Source organism: Aquarana catesbeiana, linkage group LG07, assembly GCF_042186555.1.
Source record: "Aquarana catesbeiana isolate 2022-GZ linkage group LG07, ASM4218655v1, whole genome shotgun sequence".
In the NCBI taxonomy this organism is placed as follows: domain Eukaryota; kingdom Metazoa; phylum Chordata; class Amphibia; order Anura; family Ranidae; genus Aquarana; species Aquarana catesbeiana.
In genome coordinates, this window is record NC_133330.1 from 321,560,132 (window position 1) to 321,578,646 (window position 18,515).

An 18,515-nucleotide genomic window follows, 5' to 3' on the forward strand; every position below is an offset into this window, starting at 1 on the left:
TTTTTGATGTCATGTGATATTTGCGCAGCGGTTTTTCACATGCAAATTTTTTGGGAAAAAATACACTTTTTTTGGAATTTTAATGCAAAAACAAAAAAAAAAACACCCGTAACCAGTTTTTTTTTGTAAAATACACTGAGCAAAATTCTAAACGCAACACTTTTTTGTGTTCGCCCCTATTTATCATGAGCTGAACGCAAAGGTCTACGACTTTTTCACACGAGGCCTATTTCTCTCAAATATTGTTCACAAATCTTGTCTAAGCCCAGGTACACACTGAGTGTGGGAATGAAATCCTGCAGGTTCAGCTGAACTCATACAATTTCATTCCCGCATGTCAGTCCCAACTTCGGGGGTGATTTCAGAGACATCTGTGCGGGGTTCTGCATAAATGTCAATGGAAATCACACTCCGAAATCGCCAAAAGCAGCACAGAGGCTACTTTTGGCAATCGGTCCGGTGCCACAAATGCAGCATCGCTCCGATTCGGACAGTGCCATTGCCGCCGATTTGGCATGCAATTTGACATGCCAAATTGCATCAATGTGAACCAGGGCTAAATCTGTGTTGGTGAGCGCTTCTTCTTTGCCGAGATAATCCATCCACCTCACAGGTGTGGCATATCAAGATGCTGATTAGACAGCATGATTATTGCACAGGTGTGCCTTAGGCTGGCCACAATAAAAGGCCACTAACACAGATTTAGCCCAGGTTCACATTGGTACGATTTGACATGTCAAATTGCATGCCAAGTCGGCGGCAATTGCTGGAAATGGCACTGTCCCAATTGGTGTGGTACCGCACCGATTACAAAATGTTTCTGTACTACTTTTTGCGATTTCGGGCTGCGGTTTACATTGACATCTGTGCAGAAACCCGCACAGATGTCTCTGAAATTACAGCCGAAATTGGGACAGACGTGCGGGAGTGAAATCAGCTGAACTCGCATGGCTTCATTCCCGCAGCTCAGTGTGAACCTGGGCTTAGCCCTGGTTCACATTGATGCTACTTTGAAATCGCGCTCACTTCACTTGAAGCAGCGCGATTTCAAAGTAGCAAGGTCAGCGCGATTTCAGGCGCTACTTGATAGACATCTGTGTGGCTTTATGCTCAGATTTCTATTGAAGTCGCACTTGAAATCGGCAAAAGTAGTGCAGGAACTACTTTTGCAAAACGGTGCGGCGCCGTAAAATCAGTGTCGCACTGATTGGAACAGTGTCATTGGCTCCAATAGGCTGGGACTTGTAATGCTTTTTGATCTCTCAAATCACATGACAAATCGCTCCAATGTGTACCTGGGCTTAGACAGATTTGTGAACAATATATGAGAGAAGTAGGCCTTTTGTGTACATAGAAAAACTCGTAGATCTTTGAGTTCAGCTCATGATAAATAGGGGCAAACACAAAAGTGTTGCATTTATAATTTTGCTCAGTGTGTAAAAGCTCGTACATACTATAAGAAAATCCGGGAACATTTTCGTTTGGGGAACGATCGTACGATTTTCCTACAGTGTGTACACAGCTTTCAACAGGCGATTCCAACCTTCCAAACGAAAATTTCCGATGGGACAAACGCCAATTTTTCTCGTACGGGAACAGAACGAATGATTTTTGTTTATTGTGTACCATTTTGATACAAGAAAAATCAGAAACAAAAGACTGCGCCTGATCAGAAACAATAAACAACAAAAAAAAGCCTATTTCGTACGAGAATTTTCTTACATTATTTCCTTCCTCGGTTCCGACTTGCTGTGACACAACGATGAAAATTGAATGCCCGTTCGCCCAATTTTCTTATAGTGTGTACCCCACTTAAAAGATGATGTTATGCCGAGTAAATAGACACCAAACATGTCACGCTTTAAAACCTGTGCTACGGTGACACGCCGCGTAAATGTTACAATCCATAGGCGACGCTTTAGAAGCCTTTACAGGTTACCACTTTAGGTTTACAGATGAGGTTTAGTGCTAGAATTACTGCCCATCTACTAACCTTCTATGAGGAGGTGAGCTCTAGATAAAGGAAGGCCCGTAGACGTGGTGTATCTGGATTTTGCAAAAGCATTTGACACAGTTCCCCATAAACGTTTACTGTACAAAATAAGGTGCGTTGGCATGGACCATAGGGTGAGTACGTGGATTGAAAACTGGCTACAAGGGCATGTTCAGAGGGTGGTGATAAATGGGGAGTACTCAGAATGGTCAGGGATGGGTAGTGGGGTCCCCCAGGGTTCTGTGCTGGGACCAATCCTATTTAATTTGTTCATAAACGACCTGGAGGATGGGATAAACAGTTCAATCTCTGTATTTGCAGACGATACTAAGCTAAGCAGGGCAATAACTTCTCCGCAGGATGTGGAAACCTTGCAAAAAGATCTGAACAAATTAATGGGGTGGGCGACTACATGGCAAATGAGGTTCAATGTAGAAAAATGTAAAATAATGCATTTGGGTGGCAAAAATATGAATGTAATCTATACACTGAGGGGAGAACCTCTGGGGGAATCTAGGATGGAAAAGGACCTGGGGGTCCTAGTAGATGATAGGCTCAGCAATGCCAAGCTGCTGCTAACAAAGCAAACAGAATATTGGCATTAAAAGGGGATCAACTCCAGAGATAAAATGATAATTCTCCCGCTCTACAAGACTCTGGTCCGGCTGCACCTGGAGTATGCTGTCCAGTTCTAGGCTCCAGTCCTCAGGAGGGATGTACTGGAAATGGAGCGAGTACAAAGAAGGGCAACAGCTAATAAAGGGTCTGGAGGATATTAGTTATGAGGAAAGGTTGCGAGCTCTGAACTTATTCTCTCTGGAGAAGAGACACTTCTGTGATTTCAATTTACAAATACCATACTGGTGACCCCACAGTAGGGATAAAATGTTTCCGTGGAGGGGAGTTTAAGACACGTGGACACTCATTAAGATTAGAAGAAAAGAGGTTTAAACTACGTAGAGGGTTCTTTACTGTAAGAGCAGCAAGGATGTGGAATTCCCTTCCACAGGCGGTGGTCTCAGCGGGGAGCATTGATAATTTCAAAAAACTATTAGATAAGCACCTGAACGACCACAACATACAGGGATATACAATGTAATACTGACATATAATCACACACATAGGTTGGACTTGATGGACTTGTGTCTTTTTTTCAACTTCACCTACTATGTAACTATGATCTGACATTTGCGGCAAAACCTCACATCTGCGGGACTTCGCCTTTGCACGGGAGAACAGGGGACACTTTTATTTATTGCATTGCTGTCAAAAGATATGTAAACATTTTTGTGACAGCAATAGGCATGTGACAGGTACTCTTTATGGAGGGATCTATAAGACCCCAAATCCCTCCTCTGCACTTAAAAGCATTCAAAACGCCAAGATCTGAGTTTTCAAATGTTTTTGAGTTTTTAAATATGGTGTTGTTATGATGTCAGGTCATCGCTTCCGGGTTACCATAGGTGAGAGCCGATTAAAGCCAATCTGGGCTTTGCTTGGCTTTCTGACCAGCCAGTGGGATGGGAGAGCCCGAGCAAGCCTTCATATACAGCATGCAGACAGACTAGGTTACTCTGCCTCAAGGCAATCTACCCCCCTGCTCCATCAGCCAAAAGGTGCTGGCTTCAAGAGGTCCATTACCTGTTCCATAACCATAGAAATTCTGGATGAACCTGAATGAACTACAAGTCCCATCTGCCACCGCAGAGGACTCATTCTTAAATTAACTATTGGGTCGCTGATGAGCCCCCTTTATAGTTTATTTTGCAATCAATCTTCGTTCGGTGTACACTGGCAAAGGCAACTCGATTGACAAAGATAGAGGTTAATCAAGCTGATGAATAAATACCGATCGAGATCAGATAAGGAACCTGGTGGCAAGAAAGTTATGTGTGAAACCAGCGATTAGTCAAATGATAAATACATTTTGTGTCCCCCTACAGGTTTGCATGTCTGAATTTTTTGTTGTTTCACAATTTACATGCAATTTTACATCTGTGTAAGTTTATTAATCACATCTTTTTACATTTTAGTAGGAGTTTTGTAGATTCCAATGTGCTTGTGGATTCCAGTGGTGATTTTAGTGTTTTTTTTACTAGGGGTAAATAAAGTAAATTAAAAGAAAAATCTTTTTTTTTTTTTTTTCTATAAGTTTCAAAGAGTGAAGAAAATACAAGTCCTGTGGTTACGGCTATGACACTTCCAAGTGACTCCCTGGTTAATACACATGCAATTACTACACTGAAGACCTTAGAGTATAGGTAGGGCTCTTTTTGTCATAATTTATTTTAGTCATAGCCCTGTTCAGTATTGCTGAATTATGCACATGATTTTACATGAATGAAATATTGTGTTTTTTATATATATATATATATATATATATATATATATATATATATATATATATATATATATATATATATATATATATATATATATATTTTTTTTTTTTTTATATATATGTGTGTGTATATATAAAACTTTAATATATATTGCAATGTACTATTAAAAAAATATATAAATATATATACACTCACTATTTATCTCTCTCTCATACCCCATGTTACAACCAAAAACGTAAATTTATTTTATTGGGATTTTATGTGATAGACCAACACAAAGTGGCACATAATTGTGAAGTGGAAGAAAAATGATAAATGGTTTTCAACATTTTTTACAATTAAATATGTGGAAAGAGTCAGTACTTTCACTGCAATTACAGCTGCAAGTCTTTTTGGGGATGTCTCTACCAGCTTTGCACATCTAGAGAGGGACATTTTTGCCCATTCTTCTTTGCAAAAGATCTCAAGCTCTGTCAGATTGGATTGAGAGCGTCTGTGAACAGCAATTTTCAAGTATTGCCATATATTCTCAATTGGATTTAGGTCTGGACTTTGACTGGTCCATACTAACACATGAATATGCTTTGATCTAAAACATTCCATTGTAGCTCTGGCTGTATGTTTAGGGTCATTGTCCTGCTGGAAGGTGAACCTCCTCCCCAGTCTTGAGTCTTTTGCAGACTCTAATGCCGCGTACACACGAGCGGACTTTACGGCAGACTTTGCCCGGCGGACGGGATTTGGTCGGACAATTCTATTGTGTGTGGGCTCCAGCGGACTTTGTTTTCTCAAAAGTTGGACGGACTTAGATTTGAAACATGTTTTAAATTAATCCGTCGAAATCGAGTCCGGTCGAAAAGTCCGCTCGTCTGTATGCTAGTTCGATGGACATAAAGCCACGCTAGGGCAGCTATTGGCTACTGGCTATAAACTTCCTTGTTTTAGTCCGGTCGTACGTCATCACGTACGAATTCGACGGACTTTGGTGGATTGTGTGTAGGCAAGTCCGTTCATTCAGAAAGTCCGTCGTAAAGTACGTCGAAAGGTCCGCCGGGCAAAGTCGCCCGTAAAGTCCGCTCGTGTGTACGCGGCATAACAGGTTTTCTTCTAAGATTTCCCTGTATTTGGCTCCATCCATCTTCCCATCAACTCTGACCAGCTTCCCTGTCCCTGCTGAAGAAAAGCATCCCCACCACATGATGCTGCCACCACCATGTTTCACAGTGGGGATGGGGTGTTCAGGGTTTTGCACCACACATAGCGTTTTGCTTTTAGGCCAAAAAGTTCAATTTTGGTCTCAGAGCACCTTCTTCCACATATTTGCTTTGCCCCCTCCCCCCCACATGGCTTCTGGCAAACTGCAAACGGTACTTTATGTCTTTCTTCTTGCCACTCTTCCAATAAGGGCAGATTTGTGGAGCGCAGGACTAATATTTGTCCTGTGGACAGATTCTCCCACCTGAGCTTTGGATCTCTGCAGCTCCTCCAGAGTTACCATGGACCTCTTGGCTGCTTCTCTGATGAATGCTCTCCTTGCCCGGCCTGTCAGTTTAGGTGGACGGCCATGTCTTGGTAGGTTTGCAGTTGTGCCGTACTCTTTCCATTTTCATGCATTGAACAGTGCTCCGTGAGATGTTCAAAGCTTGGGTTATTTTCCAATAACTTAACCCTGCTTTAAACTTCTCCACAACTTTATCTCTGACCTGTCTGGTATGTCCCTTGGCCTTCATGATGCTGTCTGTTCACCAAGGTTCTCTAAGAAACCTCTGAGGGCTTCACAGAACAGCTGTATTTATACTGAGATTAAATTACACACAGGTGGACTCTATTTACTAATTAGGTGACTTCTGAAGGCAATTGGTTCCACTAGATTTTAGTTAGGGGTATCAGAGTAAAGGGGGCTGAATACAAATGTACCCCACACTTTTCACATATTTATTTGTAAAAAATGTTGAAAACCATTTATCATTCTTTGTTCCACTTCACAATTATATGCCACTTTGTGTTGGTCTATCACATAAAATCCCAATAAAATACATTTACGGTTTTGGTTGTAACATGACAAAATGTGGAAAATTTCAAGGGGTATGAATACTTTTTCAAGGCACTGTATCCAATCTTCTGCCCATCTTAACCTTTTGTGTATTCGCATTTTCTTAAAGAAGATCTCTGGGCACTTTTTTTCCCATGCAGTGGGGCTGTGCCCACACTGCATGGGTTAACTGCTTGTTTTTGTCTGGGGGGGGGGAGCGGAGATATACTTACATAATTTGCCGATCCTCCGTTCAAAAGACAAGTCCCTGCCACTCCTGCCCCCCGCTCCCCCCTACACACACGCTAGTAGTCTTGTGCGGTGGACTTTTCCTGACGTTATCATGCCCATAGAATGGCTCTGGATGTGGGGATGGCATGAACAGTCCACTTTTGGACATGGTAGAACGCTGTTTTCCCAAAAGGTCGGCTAAGTATAACTTTTCCTTGCGCCCCTGGACAAAACGAGCATGTAACCCATGCAGTGCGAGTACAGGCCATGGGAAAATAAGTTTTGCTCGGAGTTATTCTTTAAAGCAGAACTCCAAGCATACAGTCAGGACCATAAATATTGGGACATCGACACAATTCTAATCTTTTTGGCTGTATACACCACCACAATGGATTTGAAGTGAAACAAAGATGTGCTTTAATTGCAGACTTCCAGCCTTAATTTGAGGGTATTTACATCCAAATCAGATGAATGGTGTAGGAATTACAACAGTTTGTATATGTGCCTCCCACTTTTTAAGGGACCAAAAGTAATGGGACAGATTAACAATCATCCATCAAACTTTCACTTTTTAATACCTGGTTGCAAATCCTTTGCAGTCAATTACAGTCTGAAGTCTGGAACGTATAGACATCACCAGACGCTGGGTTTCATCCCTGGTGATGCTCTGCCAGGCCTCTACTGCAACTGTCTTCAGTTCCTGCTTGTTCTTGTTCTTTTCCCTTCAGTTTTGTCTTCAGCGAGTGAAATGCATGCTCAATCGGATTCAGGTCAGGTGATTGACTTGGCCATTGCATAACATTCCACTTATTTCCCTTAAAAAACTCTTTGGTTGCTGAGTTCTGAAGCATTTTGCTGAATATGAGCAGATAATATTGCCCGAAACACTTCAGAATTCATCCTGCTGCTTTTGTCAGCAGTCACATCATCAATAAATACAAGAGAACCAGTTCCATTGGCAGCCATACATGCCCACGCCATGACACTACCACCACCATGCTTCACTGATGAGGTGGTAGGCTTTGGATCATGAGCAGTTCCTTTCCTTCTCCATACTCTTCTCTTCTCATCACTCTGGTACAAGTTGATCTTGGTCTCATCTGTCCATAGGATGTTGTTCCAGAACTGTGAAGGCTTTTTTAGATGTTGTTTGGCAAACTCTAATCTGGCCTTCCTGCTTTTGAGGCTCACCAATGGTTTACATCTTGTGGTGAACCCTCTGTGTTCACTCTGGTGAAGTCTTCTCTTGATTGTTGACTTTGACACACATACACCGACCTCCTGGAGAGTGTTCTTGATCTGCCCAACTGTTATGAAGGGTGTTTTCTTCACCAGGGAAAGAATTCTTCGGTCATCCACCACAGTTGTTTTCCGTGGTCTTCCGGGTCTTTTGGTGTTGCTGAGCTCACCGGTGCGTTCTTTCTTTTTAAGGATGTTCCAAACAGTTGATTTGGCCACACCTAATGTTTTTGCTATCTCTCTGATGGGTTTGTTTTGTTTTTTCAGCCTAATGATGGCTTGCTTCACTGATAGTGACAGCTCTTTGGATCTCATATTGAGAGTTGACAGCAACAGATTCCAAATGCAAATAGCACACTTGAAATGAACTCTGGACCTTTTATCTGCTCCTTGTAAATGGGATAATGAGGGAATAACACACACCTGGCCATGGAACAGCTGAGCAGCCAATTGTCCCATTACTTTTGGTCCCTTAAAAAGTGGGAGGCACATATACAAACTGTTGTAATTCCTACACCGTTCACCTGATTTGGATGTAAATACCCTCAAATAAAGCTGAAAGTCTGCAGTTAAAGCACATCTTGTTTGTTACATTTCAAATCCATTGTGGTGGTGTATAGAGCCAAAAAGATTAGAATTGTGTCGATGTTCCAATATTTATGGACCTGACTGTATAAAAAAGGCACAAAGTACAGAAGGACTCTTACCTTGAGTTTGAAGTAGGTAAAGTTGAAGCAGGTGTGTTAAATCCTTCAGGGATAGCACTTGTCACCATTAAAATCTGTGCTTTGGTTTGGAAATAAAATGCATTTTTTATTGCTGTCTGTAGCTGCTCCCCAGGCAGAAGCCCAAATTACAGATATTCCTATGGAAAGGTACAGGCAGCACTGAAGCCACATAACCTTTTCAATTCTGCAGCCCTCACTGCCATGATTCCCTGTGATTCCTCTGCTCCATTTGTGTAGATAAAGGCTGAGTTGGCCGCCTCCTATAACCCCTCCTCATTCTGCAGTCGCACTTCCTCTGCTGCTGTTAAAGGACTGTGCCCACAGTTTCACGCAGCCACCAGCTAATTCAGAGAAAATTACTACAGTAGTAGCTGGTAGCTTGTGTTGTGTGAATGACAGCGGCTGGGCAGCAGTGCTGATTATTAATAAAAAACAAACAAAAAAAACCCCACAAGTCTACAACCGCATGCATCGGCAGCTACTACACTGATCTGTCGCAGACAAATGTAGTAACTGCAGGCATCTCGGAACTTGTTGTCGGCTGTGTTCTCTCCACCTGTCAGTTTGCTCCTTGTTAGAACATTTGCATGCAGCACATCTGACTTACTCCAAATACGCCCCTCCTTCTCCCAGTCTGAGTGCTGCTGTACAGGGAATTGCAAGAGGCTGAAACCAGATCAAATTCAGGTATTTTTGTCATTTCTATATAACTCCATAGAGTTCAGCTTTAAAAAAAGGAAAAGTGCAAAAGGGTATTTGAATTAATATTTGAATAGTTATTATTAGAATAGGATTATAATTTGAATTTGATGTTCACTTATTCTCCTGTTGTCCCCTCCTCTGTCCCATCACGCGTGAGATGCTTTTGTGTGTCCTCACCATATCCCACCTTGACTATTGTATCACCTCCCACAGTGTGCCGTGGCCAACACAGACCTTCTCCTTCATTGCAGCTGTTCATGTTTTTGTTGTTCACTTGTCACATTTTCATTTTTTTGCTCCTGTTTCTTCTAGTGACAAGCAGGCCGCTGCCATCCCAGATGCGGTTTTCAATGCTGTTGGCTCCTGTCCCGTCACCACAGTAAATTTCAGCAAAAATCAGCTGACCGAAGTGCCCCCAAGGTAAACCCTGCTTTATTAAGGAGAGCAAAATGTAATTTCTTCTGAAGATGCAAAATCCACTTTGTGTGTTAAAGCGGATCTCCGCCCAAAAGGGGGAAGCTCCGCTTGTTTGTTCCTCCCCTCCGCTGCCACATTTGGGGGCGAGGGCCCCCTGTGCTCAGACCAGGGCAGCACTCAGTCCCCAAAACGTCAGAACAACCAAAGAAGTCAATTTGCCCAAGGGACTTTAAAGAGTGGTGCTCAGTAAAATAGTACAGCAAATGTATAAAAATACTAAATTTATTTTAAAATACTGTACATAACAAAAAAAAAACAGATACATGTTCACATTCATTGTGTAAAAGTCACCGTTTCAACAAAATGTACATTCAGGATGCCAACATAGTTCATGAATCATTCATATTGCAGACACTGTAATCTCTATGCATTTTGTGGGCCAACGATTTTCCCTTGGGCAAATTGTCTTCTTTGAAAAAAAAAAAGGGGGGGGGGGGGGGAGGACTTAATGGGGCTGTATGTGAATACGTCTCCATCCCTGATTCAGTAGAAACAATATAATTACATAACATATTAGAAAGTCCATTCATAGGTTTGTGTCCAAAATGACATGTAGCAAACATTGTATGTAAAAAAAAATACTGGCAACAACAATAAATTATATAAATAAGAAATCTTGTGAGCTACCAATAATATATTAGATCCTGTTGATGCAAGGAATTATAATAATGCCCTTCAGCTGCTGACACCAGTCACACTCCCATATGTTGTGTTTAAACCAAACAATTATATTTAAATATTGTGCCGCGCTCTACATAATACTACAAATAAAATATACAAAACTGCTGTCGATCCGTAAAGTGCAAATCAATATTGTGACCCACTACGCGAATTAATCAACTTAAATATAGCACTATAATTCTAAACAATGCAAAACAACAGGTGTTTTTTAATTGTGGAGGGAGGGGACTGACTGGGAGTAGAGAGAGATCGCTGTTCCTGATCACTACTGATCTTTCGCTACTTCCCTGTCAGAACGGGGATCTGTCTGTTTACATTGACAGATCCCCGTTCTGGCTTTACCCCTTAAAGTGCCCGCCGTACAGCTACGGTGATTCGCGCAGGGGAGCCAACGTGACGACGGCAGCTTGTTGGAAAGTAGTTAAACAAAAAGCCATGATCTAGATGGGTGTGTGCACAGTGTGTGATGCCAGAAGGGAAATTTGTCTTCTTTGGTTGTCCTAATATTAAAAGTCAGCAGCTGCAGTATTTGTAGCTGCTGCCTTTTAATTTTTTGGTGGGGGGGCTGGAGCTCCGTTTTTAAAACAAGATTTGTAAAATTTTTGAACATTTTTATTTTGTCAAAACTGACCTCCGGCCTTCCTTTTCAGTCTTGCTCGGTTGTACAGGTTCCTCTCCTACCAAAATCTCTTACTTTGATTTCAATGCACACTGTAAGCTCTTTTTTTTAAATTTTTTTTTAATTTTTTTTTTTCTCAATACTTTATTTGAAGGCATCACACGGTAAAGTATAGAAACCACAGATCCAGTAATTCTGGAGTGAAACCTTGACATTGAGAATTCAACACATCTAAAGCCATTGCCATACATAAGAAGCAGATAAGTGCCGTGAACAAGTTCCCCGGTATTAGGGCGTCTCTGTACCCCGCGTGGGATTTTACACAGTAGACACCGGTATTATAAAGAAGAAGAAAAAGAATGACCCAGGGGTCGCACAAAATGAAAGGATAGCATAGAAGAGAAAGAAGAAGGGTGAGAATAGAAATCGGGGAGAGAGAGAAAAAAAAAAGGGGGGGTGGGAACACTGAGATTCTTATAGTGTGCATTAGACACTGCAGAAGTCAGACTCTTAGCTGGATGATGTCCATCATATAGTTAGGTACATAGGTTGAAAAAAAGACACAAGTCCATCCAGTTCAACCAATAAAAATGAAACAAAAAAAAAATCACCCAATCCTATACCCACAGTTGATCCAGAAGGACGAAAAAACCCCAGAAAAGCACGATCCAATTTTGCTTCAGCAGGGGAAAAAAATTCCTTCCTGATCCCCCGAGAGGCAATCAGATTTTTCCTGGATCAACTTCACCTATAAACGTCAGTACCCAGTAAGGGGTGCAACGGATCGTCACCGATCCATGATCCGAACGGGTCAACCTGTACGGATCGGCACACCACCCGATCCACAGAGCGCTCCGCTGCCTCGCCCATAGGAAAGGCCGCGACTTCAGCCTAGCTTCGGAGCTGCGGCCATCTTGGTACACTCGGCGGCGGCCGCTGTCTCGTCAGGAAGTGACGTTTCGTCACCGCCATCTTGCTACACCCCACACTCCTGCACAGTAATCATAGAGTGAGAAATGTGCTAATGTGACAGAACACCTCGGATTTTCACATTTAACATTAGTTAAATGTGAAAATCCGAGGTGTTCTGTCACATTAGCAACCATGTAAGGTCAGCAGGTTTGCTGCTGCTTTTAAAATTTACCATCTAAACAGTCCGTCGGATTTACAAATACTGTATTTAAGCATATAAGCTCCGTTTTGTGTTGAAAATAACTGAAATCTAAAACTCTGGTGAGTGTAACAAGATTTGTCTTGTCTTTTTTTTGGTGATCCGAAAAATGATCCGATCCGAGGAATGATCCGATCTGTGAGTTTTTTGATCCGTTGCACCCCTAGTACCCAGTTACCGTATATATCGGCATATAACACGCACAGGCGTATAACACGCACCTTCATTTTAAGAGGGAAGTTTCAGGAGAAAAAATTCACCCGATTTTCAGGGTTAAAAAGCGTGTGTTGTGTGCCAATAAATACAATATATTCTGTACATTTAGGAAAGAATCCAGGCCTTTCTTAAAGCAATCTACTGAGCTGGCCAGAACCACCTCTGGAGGGAGTCTATTCCACATTTTCACAGCTCTTACTGTGAAGAAACCTTTCCGTATTTTGGAGATTAAATCTCTTTTCTTCTAGACCAGGAGTCTCCAAACTTTTCTAAACAAAGGGCCAGTTTACGGACTTTCAGAGTTTAGGGGGGCCGGACTGTGACCTTGGCATTGGTGGGAGTAAACGATGCTATAGGCTTGGCGGTCAGTGGGAGTAAAAAAAAAAAAAATGACATCATTGGTGTAGAATATTTCCGTATCTCTGGTGTCAGTGGGAGGAATAGTGCCCCCTTGTTGGTGTCAATGGGAGTAATGGTGCCCTAAGGGCTGGATAAAGGCAAGTAAATGGCCACATCCGGCCCATGGGCCGCAGTTTGGAAACCCCTGCTCTAGACGTAAAGAGTGCCCCCTTGTCCTCTGTGATGACCTTAAAAGGAAGAACTCAACAAAAAGTTCACGATATGGACCCCTTATGTATTTATACATGGTGATCATATCCCTCCTGATTTCTCCAGAGAGAATCCTCATCTATTCTAGCCCTTTCCTCTGCAGTATGACTGTCCCTGGCCCACCCCTTTCATTCATTGGATTTCAGTACTTTCAATCATGAAGGATTCAGTATCACAGGTGGTCTGAATGCAAATACAGCCTGCCTGGAACACCCACCCTTCCAGACTGACATCCACCCAACCAGGTATTTTGATATTTGCATAACTCCTCCCAAAAGCCAGCCCACTGCTTGCATCAGGACTGAGGATCCTTGAGGAGTACTGAGGCAAGGGGGCTGTGATGTTTTCAGGAAGCTACGTACAGCCCCCTGCTGGCCCCTCCTACTAGCCATGATTTGCCTGCATTGCATAGAGATGCACATACCCATCGATGATATCACTGGGTCTAAAAATAAGGTATTTAATGTAAAACTTCGCTCTTGGTCAAAATTAAACATAAGCCGCACTCCAAAACTTAGGACTTCCCCTATCCTGATGAGCAAGCCAGCAGTGGTGAAATGCGTCAAGAAAGGTGGTTTCGGGTGGAGATATAAAAGCATTACTAAACCCAGGAGCCAGGTACCGAAAAGTTTTCCTCGGATACTGGAGAGTAACTACTTTATACATATACAGTGGAACCTCGGATTGCGAGTAACGCGATTAACGAGCGTTTTGCAATACGAGCTATTATTTTTTTTAAATCCTGACTCGGCTTGCGAGTGTTGTCTCGCAAAATGAGCAGGATTCAAGCCTCTGTGGTGTGCAGTACCGCATTTGGCCAGAGGTGCGGGGGGCGCCGGTGACACTCGGAGCCGCTCGGAAATAGCATGAAATACTCTGTTTCCGAGTGCATCCGAGTATTTCTGAGTCTCTCCGGACCCCCCCCCCCCACCTCTGGCCACATGCGGTATTGCATGCAATAGAAGTCAATGTGGAACGAATTATCTCGCTTTGATATGCGAGTGCTTTGGATTACAAGCTTTCTCCTGGAATGGATTATGCTCGTCATCCAAGGTACTACTGTACTAATATTTTACTGCAAGAAAACTGTTTATTGTCCTTGTGTGTTTTAATAATCGTCATAATTCTCCTTGATGTTTTTTTTTATCATTTTCTTTCAACAAATACCATTTTATATACTATTTTTGTGTTGTTGCCATTTAAAGTCCCACTTGAGGGGGAAATTTATTCTTTCCATATAACAGGGATGTGGCAACTCCACACTTGTTCTGCTATGGTGAAAGCATCCTTCTACTAGACCCAGGAGCCCACCCTTTGCAGCTATAACAGCATCAACTCTTCTGGGAAGGCTGTCCACAAGGTTTAGGAGCGTGTCTATGGGAATGTTTGATCATTCTTCCAGAAGCATATTTGTGAGGTCAGGGATTGATGTTGGATGAAAAGGCCTGGCTCGCAGTCTCCGCTCTAATTCATCTCAAAGGTGTTCTGTCGGGTTGAGGTCAGGACTCTCTGCAGGCCAGTCAAGTTCCTCCACCCCAAACTCGCTCATCCATGTCATTATGGACCTTGGTTTGTACACTGGTGCTCAGTCATGTTGGAGCAGGAAGGGGCCATCCCTAAACTGTTCCCACAAAGTTGGGAGCATGATATTGTCCAAAATGTCTTGGTATGCTGACGCCTTAAGAGCTCCCTTCACTGGAACTAAGGGGCCAAGCCCAACCCCTGAAACACAACCCCACATCATAATCCCCCCTCCACCAAATGATTTGGGTTGAGTTTCTGACAGTCTTCTCAATCTTTACATATTACATTATGTGTGGCCCTTTGGCACACCTCACAACTTTTTGAGATGGGAATGAGGGACGCCTATCGGCAAAAGCATGCAGGCATAGGACACACCCCTTGCCACGCCCTCTTAAAGGGTAATTGTACAAAAAAACAAGATTGGTTAAAACTACAAGTTCACAAGCTTTTTTTTACCACTACTATTCCTTTATATTGGCTTTTGGAATTTACAAATGCAGCAATTTAGAAATCAGATGAAAGGTTTAGCACTGGAAAACACTTTTTGATAGATAAAAATTGCATTTTATATACAACTATATAGATCAGACCAAAATGAGGGTCAAATGAGGAAGATAGAGGGACAGAGGGACATTGCTCCAAATCAGGGACAGTCCCTCGAAATCAGGGACAGTTGGGAGCTATGCCTTTGGTAATGTCTGGAGCCGCATTCATGGCCCTATGTAGCTCATAAGTTAACAATGATTGTCTTAGGGGGTCTTTTATGGGGCCTTTACCTTTATGGTTGTGCCCCCCCCCCCCCCCCTCCTTTCATCGGAATGGTTGAGTCAGTTGACTGGTAAATGCAGACGATAATCTGAGATTTTTACGAGCACCGAGGGAAGCCGGTGTAATTTCCCAGCACTTCCACGCCGAGCATCTGCCTGTTCAAGAGCCCTCGAGGGGAATTTTAAATCCTTCCTACTTACTGTAATTCACTGTAAGTGCTTTCCACCAGTCATCTTCCGTGTGTGCGTGTGTTCGCTCATTTCAGCATTTGCAATAATGACGTCCCATCACCAGTGAGATGAAGACACTGGGGGAGGTTCTGCCCATACTGGGATTCATCGGCAAACAAATGATTGGAATATTTTTTTAAAGAGACCCTGTCACCACCTGGTACTCAAACTGAAGGCAGGTAGGGAATCTGCATAGGGCCCTGTGGCTTTACTGTGACATCAGTTTGAGACCATTAAAAATTCATTGGGCAGGTCTATGTGATCTGCAGTTGCAAAACTTTATTGTTGGAGGTATAGACACAGAAGCCTCATCTGGGATCTCCTCACTCTAAACCCGAGAATGACTCTGCCTTGAAAAAAGGGATCCTGCGAGGTCCCAAAATGTTTGCCAGTGATGACGACTAATATACTTTGCGGTTTGCAAGTAGTTTATCAGGATTATGTCTGAAGATATCAGCCATAAACACGGTGCCGTTTTATTTCAGCCAAAGGCTTGCTTTTTCACGATTCCGAGCGACTCATGAGCCACTGGAATGCTCCGAAGCAGCGGGAGGGTATGCTCTCCCGCTGCTCGCGGGTGTCTTTCGGGCTTACCGTTTCCGCCTCTTCACCCGAGAAATGATCCGACGGTACCAGGCCTATTCTGGCACTCCTCTTTTTTTTTTTTGCTAGAAAATTACTCAGAACCCCCAAACGTTATATATATATTTTTTTTTAGCAGACACCCTAGGGAATAAAATGGCGGTCGTTGCAACTTTTTATCTCGCACGGTATTTGCACAACAACTTTTCAAACGCGTCTTGTTTTGGGAAAAAAGAATGTTTCATGATTTAAAAAACAACAAAACAGTAAAGTTAGCCCAATTTTTTTGTATAATGTGAAAGATGATGTTACGCCGAGTAAATAGATACCCAACATGTCACGCTTTAAATTTGCGCACACTCATGGAATGACACCAAACTTCGGTACTTAAAAATCTCCATAGGCGACGCTTTAATTTTTTTTCTTTACAGGTTACATATTTAGAGTACAGAGGAGGTCTAGTGCTAGAATTGTTGCTCGTGCTCTAACTCATGTGGCGATACCTCACGTGTGGTTTGAACTGCGTTTACATATGTGGGTGGGACTTAACGTGTGCGTTTGCTTCTGATTGCGTGCTACCGGGGACGAGGGCGTTTTAAATTGTTTTTTTTTTTTTGTTTGTTTTTTTTATTTTACATTATTTTTTTTTATTTTTACACTTTCTTTTATATTTTTTTTAAACATTTTTATTCCTATTACAAGGAATGTAAACATCCCTTGTAATAGGAATTGTTCGTGATCTTTATGGAGAAATGCGGGGTCAATAATACCCCACATCTCTCCTCCAGGCTGGAAAGCATGAGATCGGGAAAAAAAATCCACTATCTCGTGCTTACCAGCCGCGAACGTGGCTTTGTTTACATCCGCGTCATGGACATGACGTCATAACGCCATGCCCGGGCCTTCGACGGTCATAGAGATGACCGGAAATCTCTATGGTCGTCATCCGGCGGCGGCCGATTCTTTCTCCGGGTCCCCAAGGGCACGGGAGAGCCCGGAGAAGCACTGGATGGCCGTGCGCGGGGGGGGTTGGGGGGGAGGGAATGTTCCCTCCCGTCGCCTGTAAGAACAATCAAGTGGCGGAACTGCCGCTGTTATCATTCTTTTAGTGCACAGAATCGCCGGCTGAAAACAAAGATATCTGAATGATGCCTGTAGCTGCAGGCATCATTCAGATGTTCCCACTGAAAGTCAAATATGTCATATGACGTCCTTGGGCGGGAAGTTGTTAAACTTGTAAACAAAAAGTGCCAGTAAAAGCCCGGTCTTCAAGTGGTAAAGGACAAGATTGTCTATATACCAAGGTGTGCTGGTGACAATCCTTATTTTATGATTACTATGTGGTGTCACCATCCACCAGTTCCCTACACCCTACACAAACTATGGACAAGCCTGTAAGGAGTGCGACAGATACAGTACAACTTGGTCTCGAAGGTGACATCTCTATGATTTGGCCCTTTCCCGGTGAGGTGCATCGTGAAATGGTCCCAGGCAGGGCTTCTGTGTATATGTGCGGAACAATAATGTTTCAACAAGATCTTGATGTCCCCCAGTGTGTCTTTTTCAGCTGAGATACCTGGAGTATGGACAAGCTCTATCCAACCCGCACTTGTCTTTACAAACATTGGTGCCGTTTGGGAGCTTAGAAGAGGCGCAAAGTCTTCTGGTCTGACCTGCGGTTGACCTCCTTCTGACTTGCATTCAACGTGATTCAAGAAGGTTTTGCATTTTTATAGATATGTAAGAGAATGCAAAACCGGTTTGTCATGAACAAAAGCCCGATAATGCTAGGAGTACTGGTCTTAGTTAACCACTTAAGGACCGAGCTTCTTTTTGAGATTTGTTGTTTACAAGTTAAAAACAGTTTTTTTTTTTGCTAGAAATTTTCTTAGAAACCCCCAAACATTATACATTTTTTTTTATAACACCCTAGAGAATAAAATGGCGGTTGTCTTACAAGCGCACTTTTTTTGGAAATAATACACTTTTTTTAAATTAAAAAATAAGAAAACAGTAAAGTTAGCCCAATTTTTTTTATATTGTGAAAGATAATGTTACGCTGAGTAAATTGATCCCCAACATGTCACGCTTCAAAATTGCGCCCGCTCGTGGAATGGCGACAAACTTTTACCCTTTAAAAATCTCAATAGGTGACGTTTAAAAAAATTCTACAGGTTGCATGTTTTGAGTTACAGAGGAGGTCTAGGGCTAGAATTATTGCCCTCGCTCTACCGATCGCGGCGATACCTCACATGTGTGGTTTAAACACCGTTTACATATGTGGACGCTACTCGCGTATGCATTAGCTTCTGCATGCGAGCTTGTCGGGACGGGGCGCGTTTAAAAAATTTTTTTTTTTTTTCTCATTTAT

At 42.6% G+C, this 18,515-nt stretch overlaps 1 protein-coding gene across 1 annotated transcript in view; it reads left to right on the forward strand.

Annotated features, from left to right (window-relative positions):
- LRRC40 (leucine rich repeat containing 40) overlaps positions 1-18,515 on the forward strand; it is a 70,326-nt gene that overhangs the window by 33,754 nt on the left and 18,057 nt on the right. The window contains exons 10-11 of the mRNA XM_073593755.1: positions 4,146-4,254; positions 9,580-9,687. Coding sequence (XP_073449856.1) covers positions 4,146-4,254; positions 9,580-9,687 — 217 coding nt within the window. The remainder of the gene's footprint in view (positions 1-4,145; positions 4,255-9,579; positions 9,688-18,515) is intronic.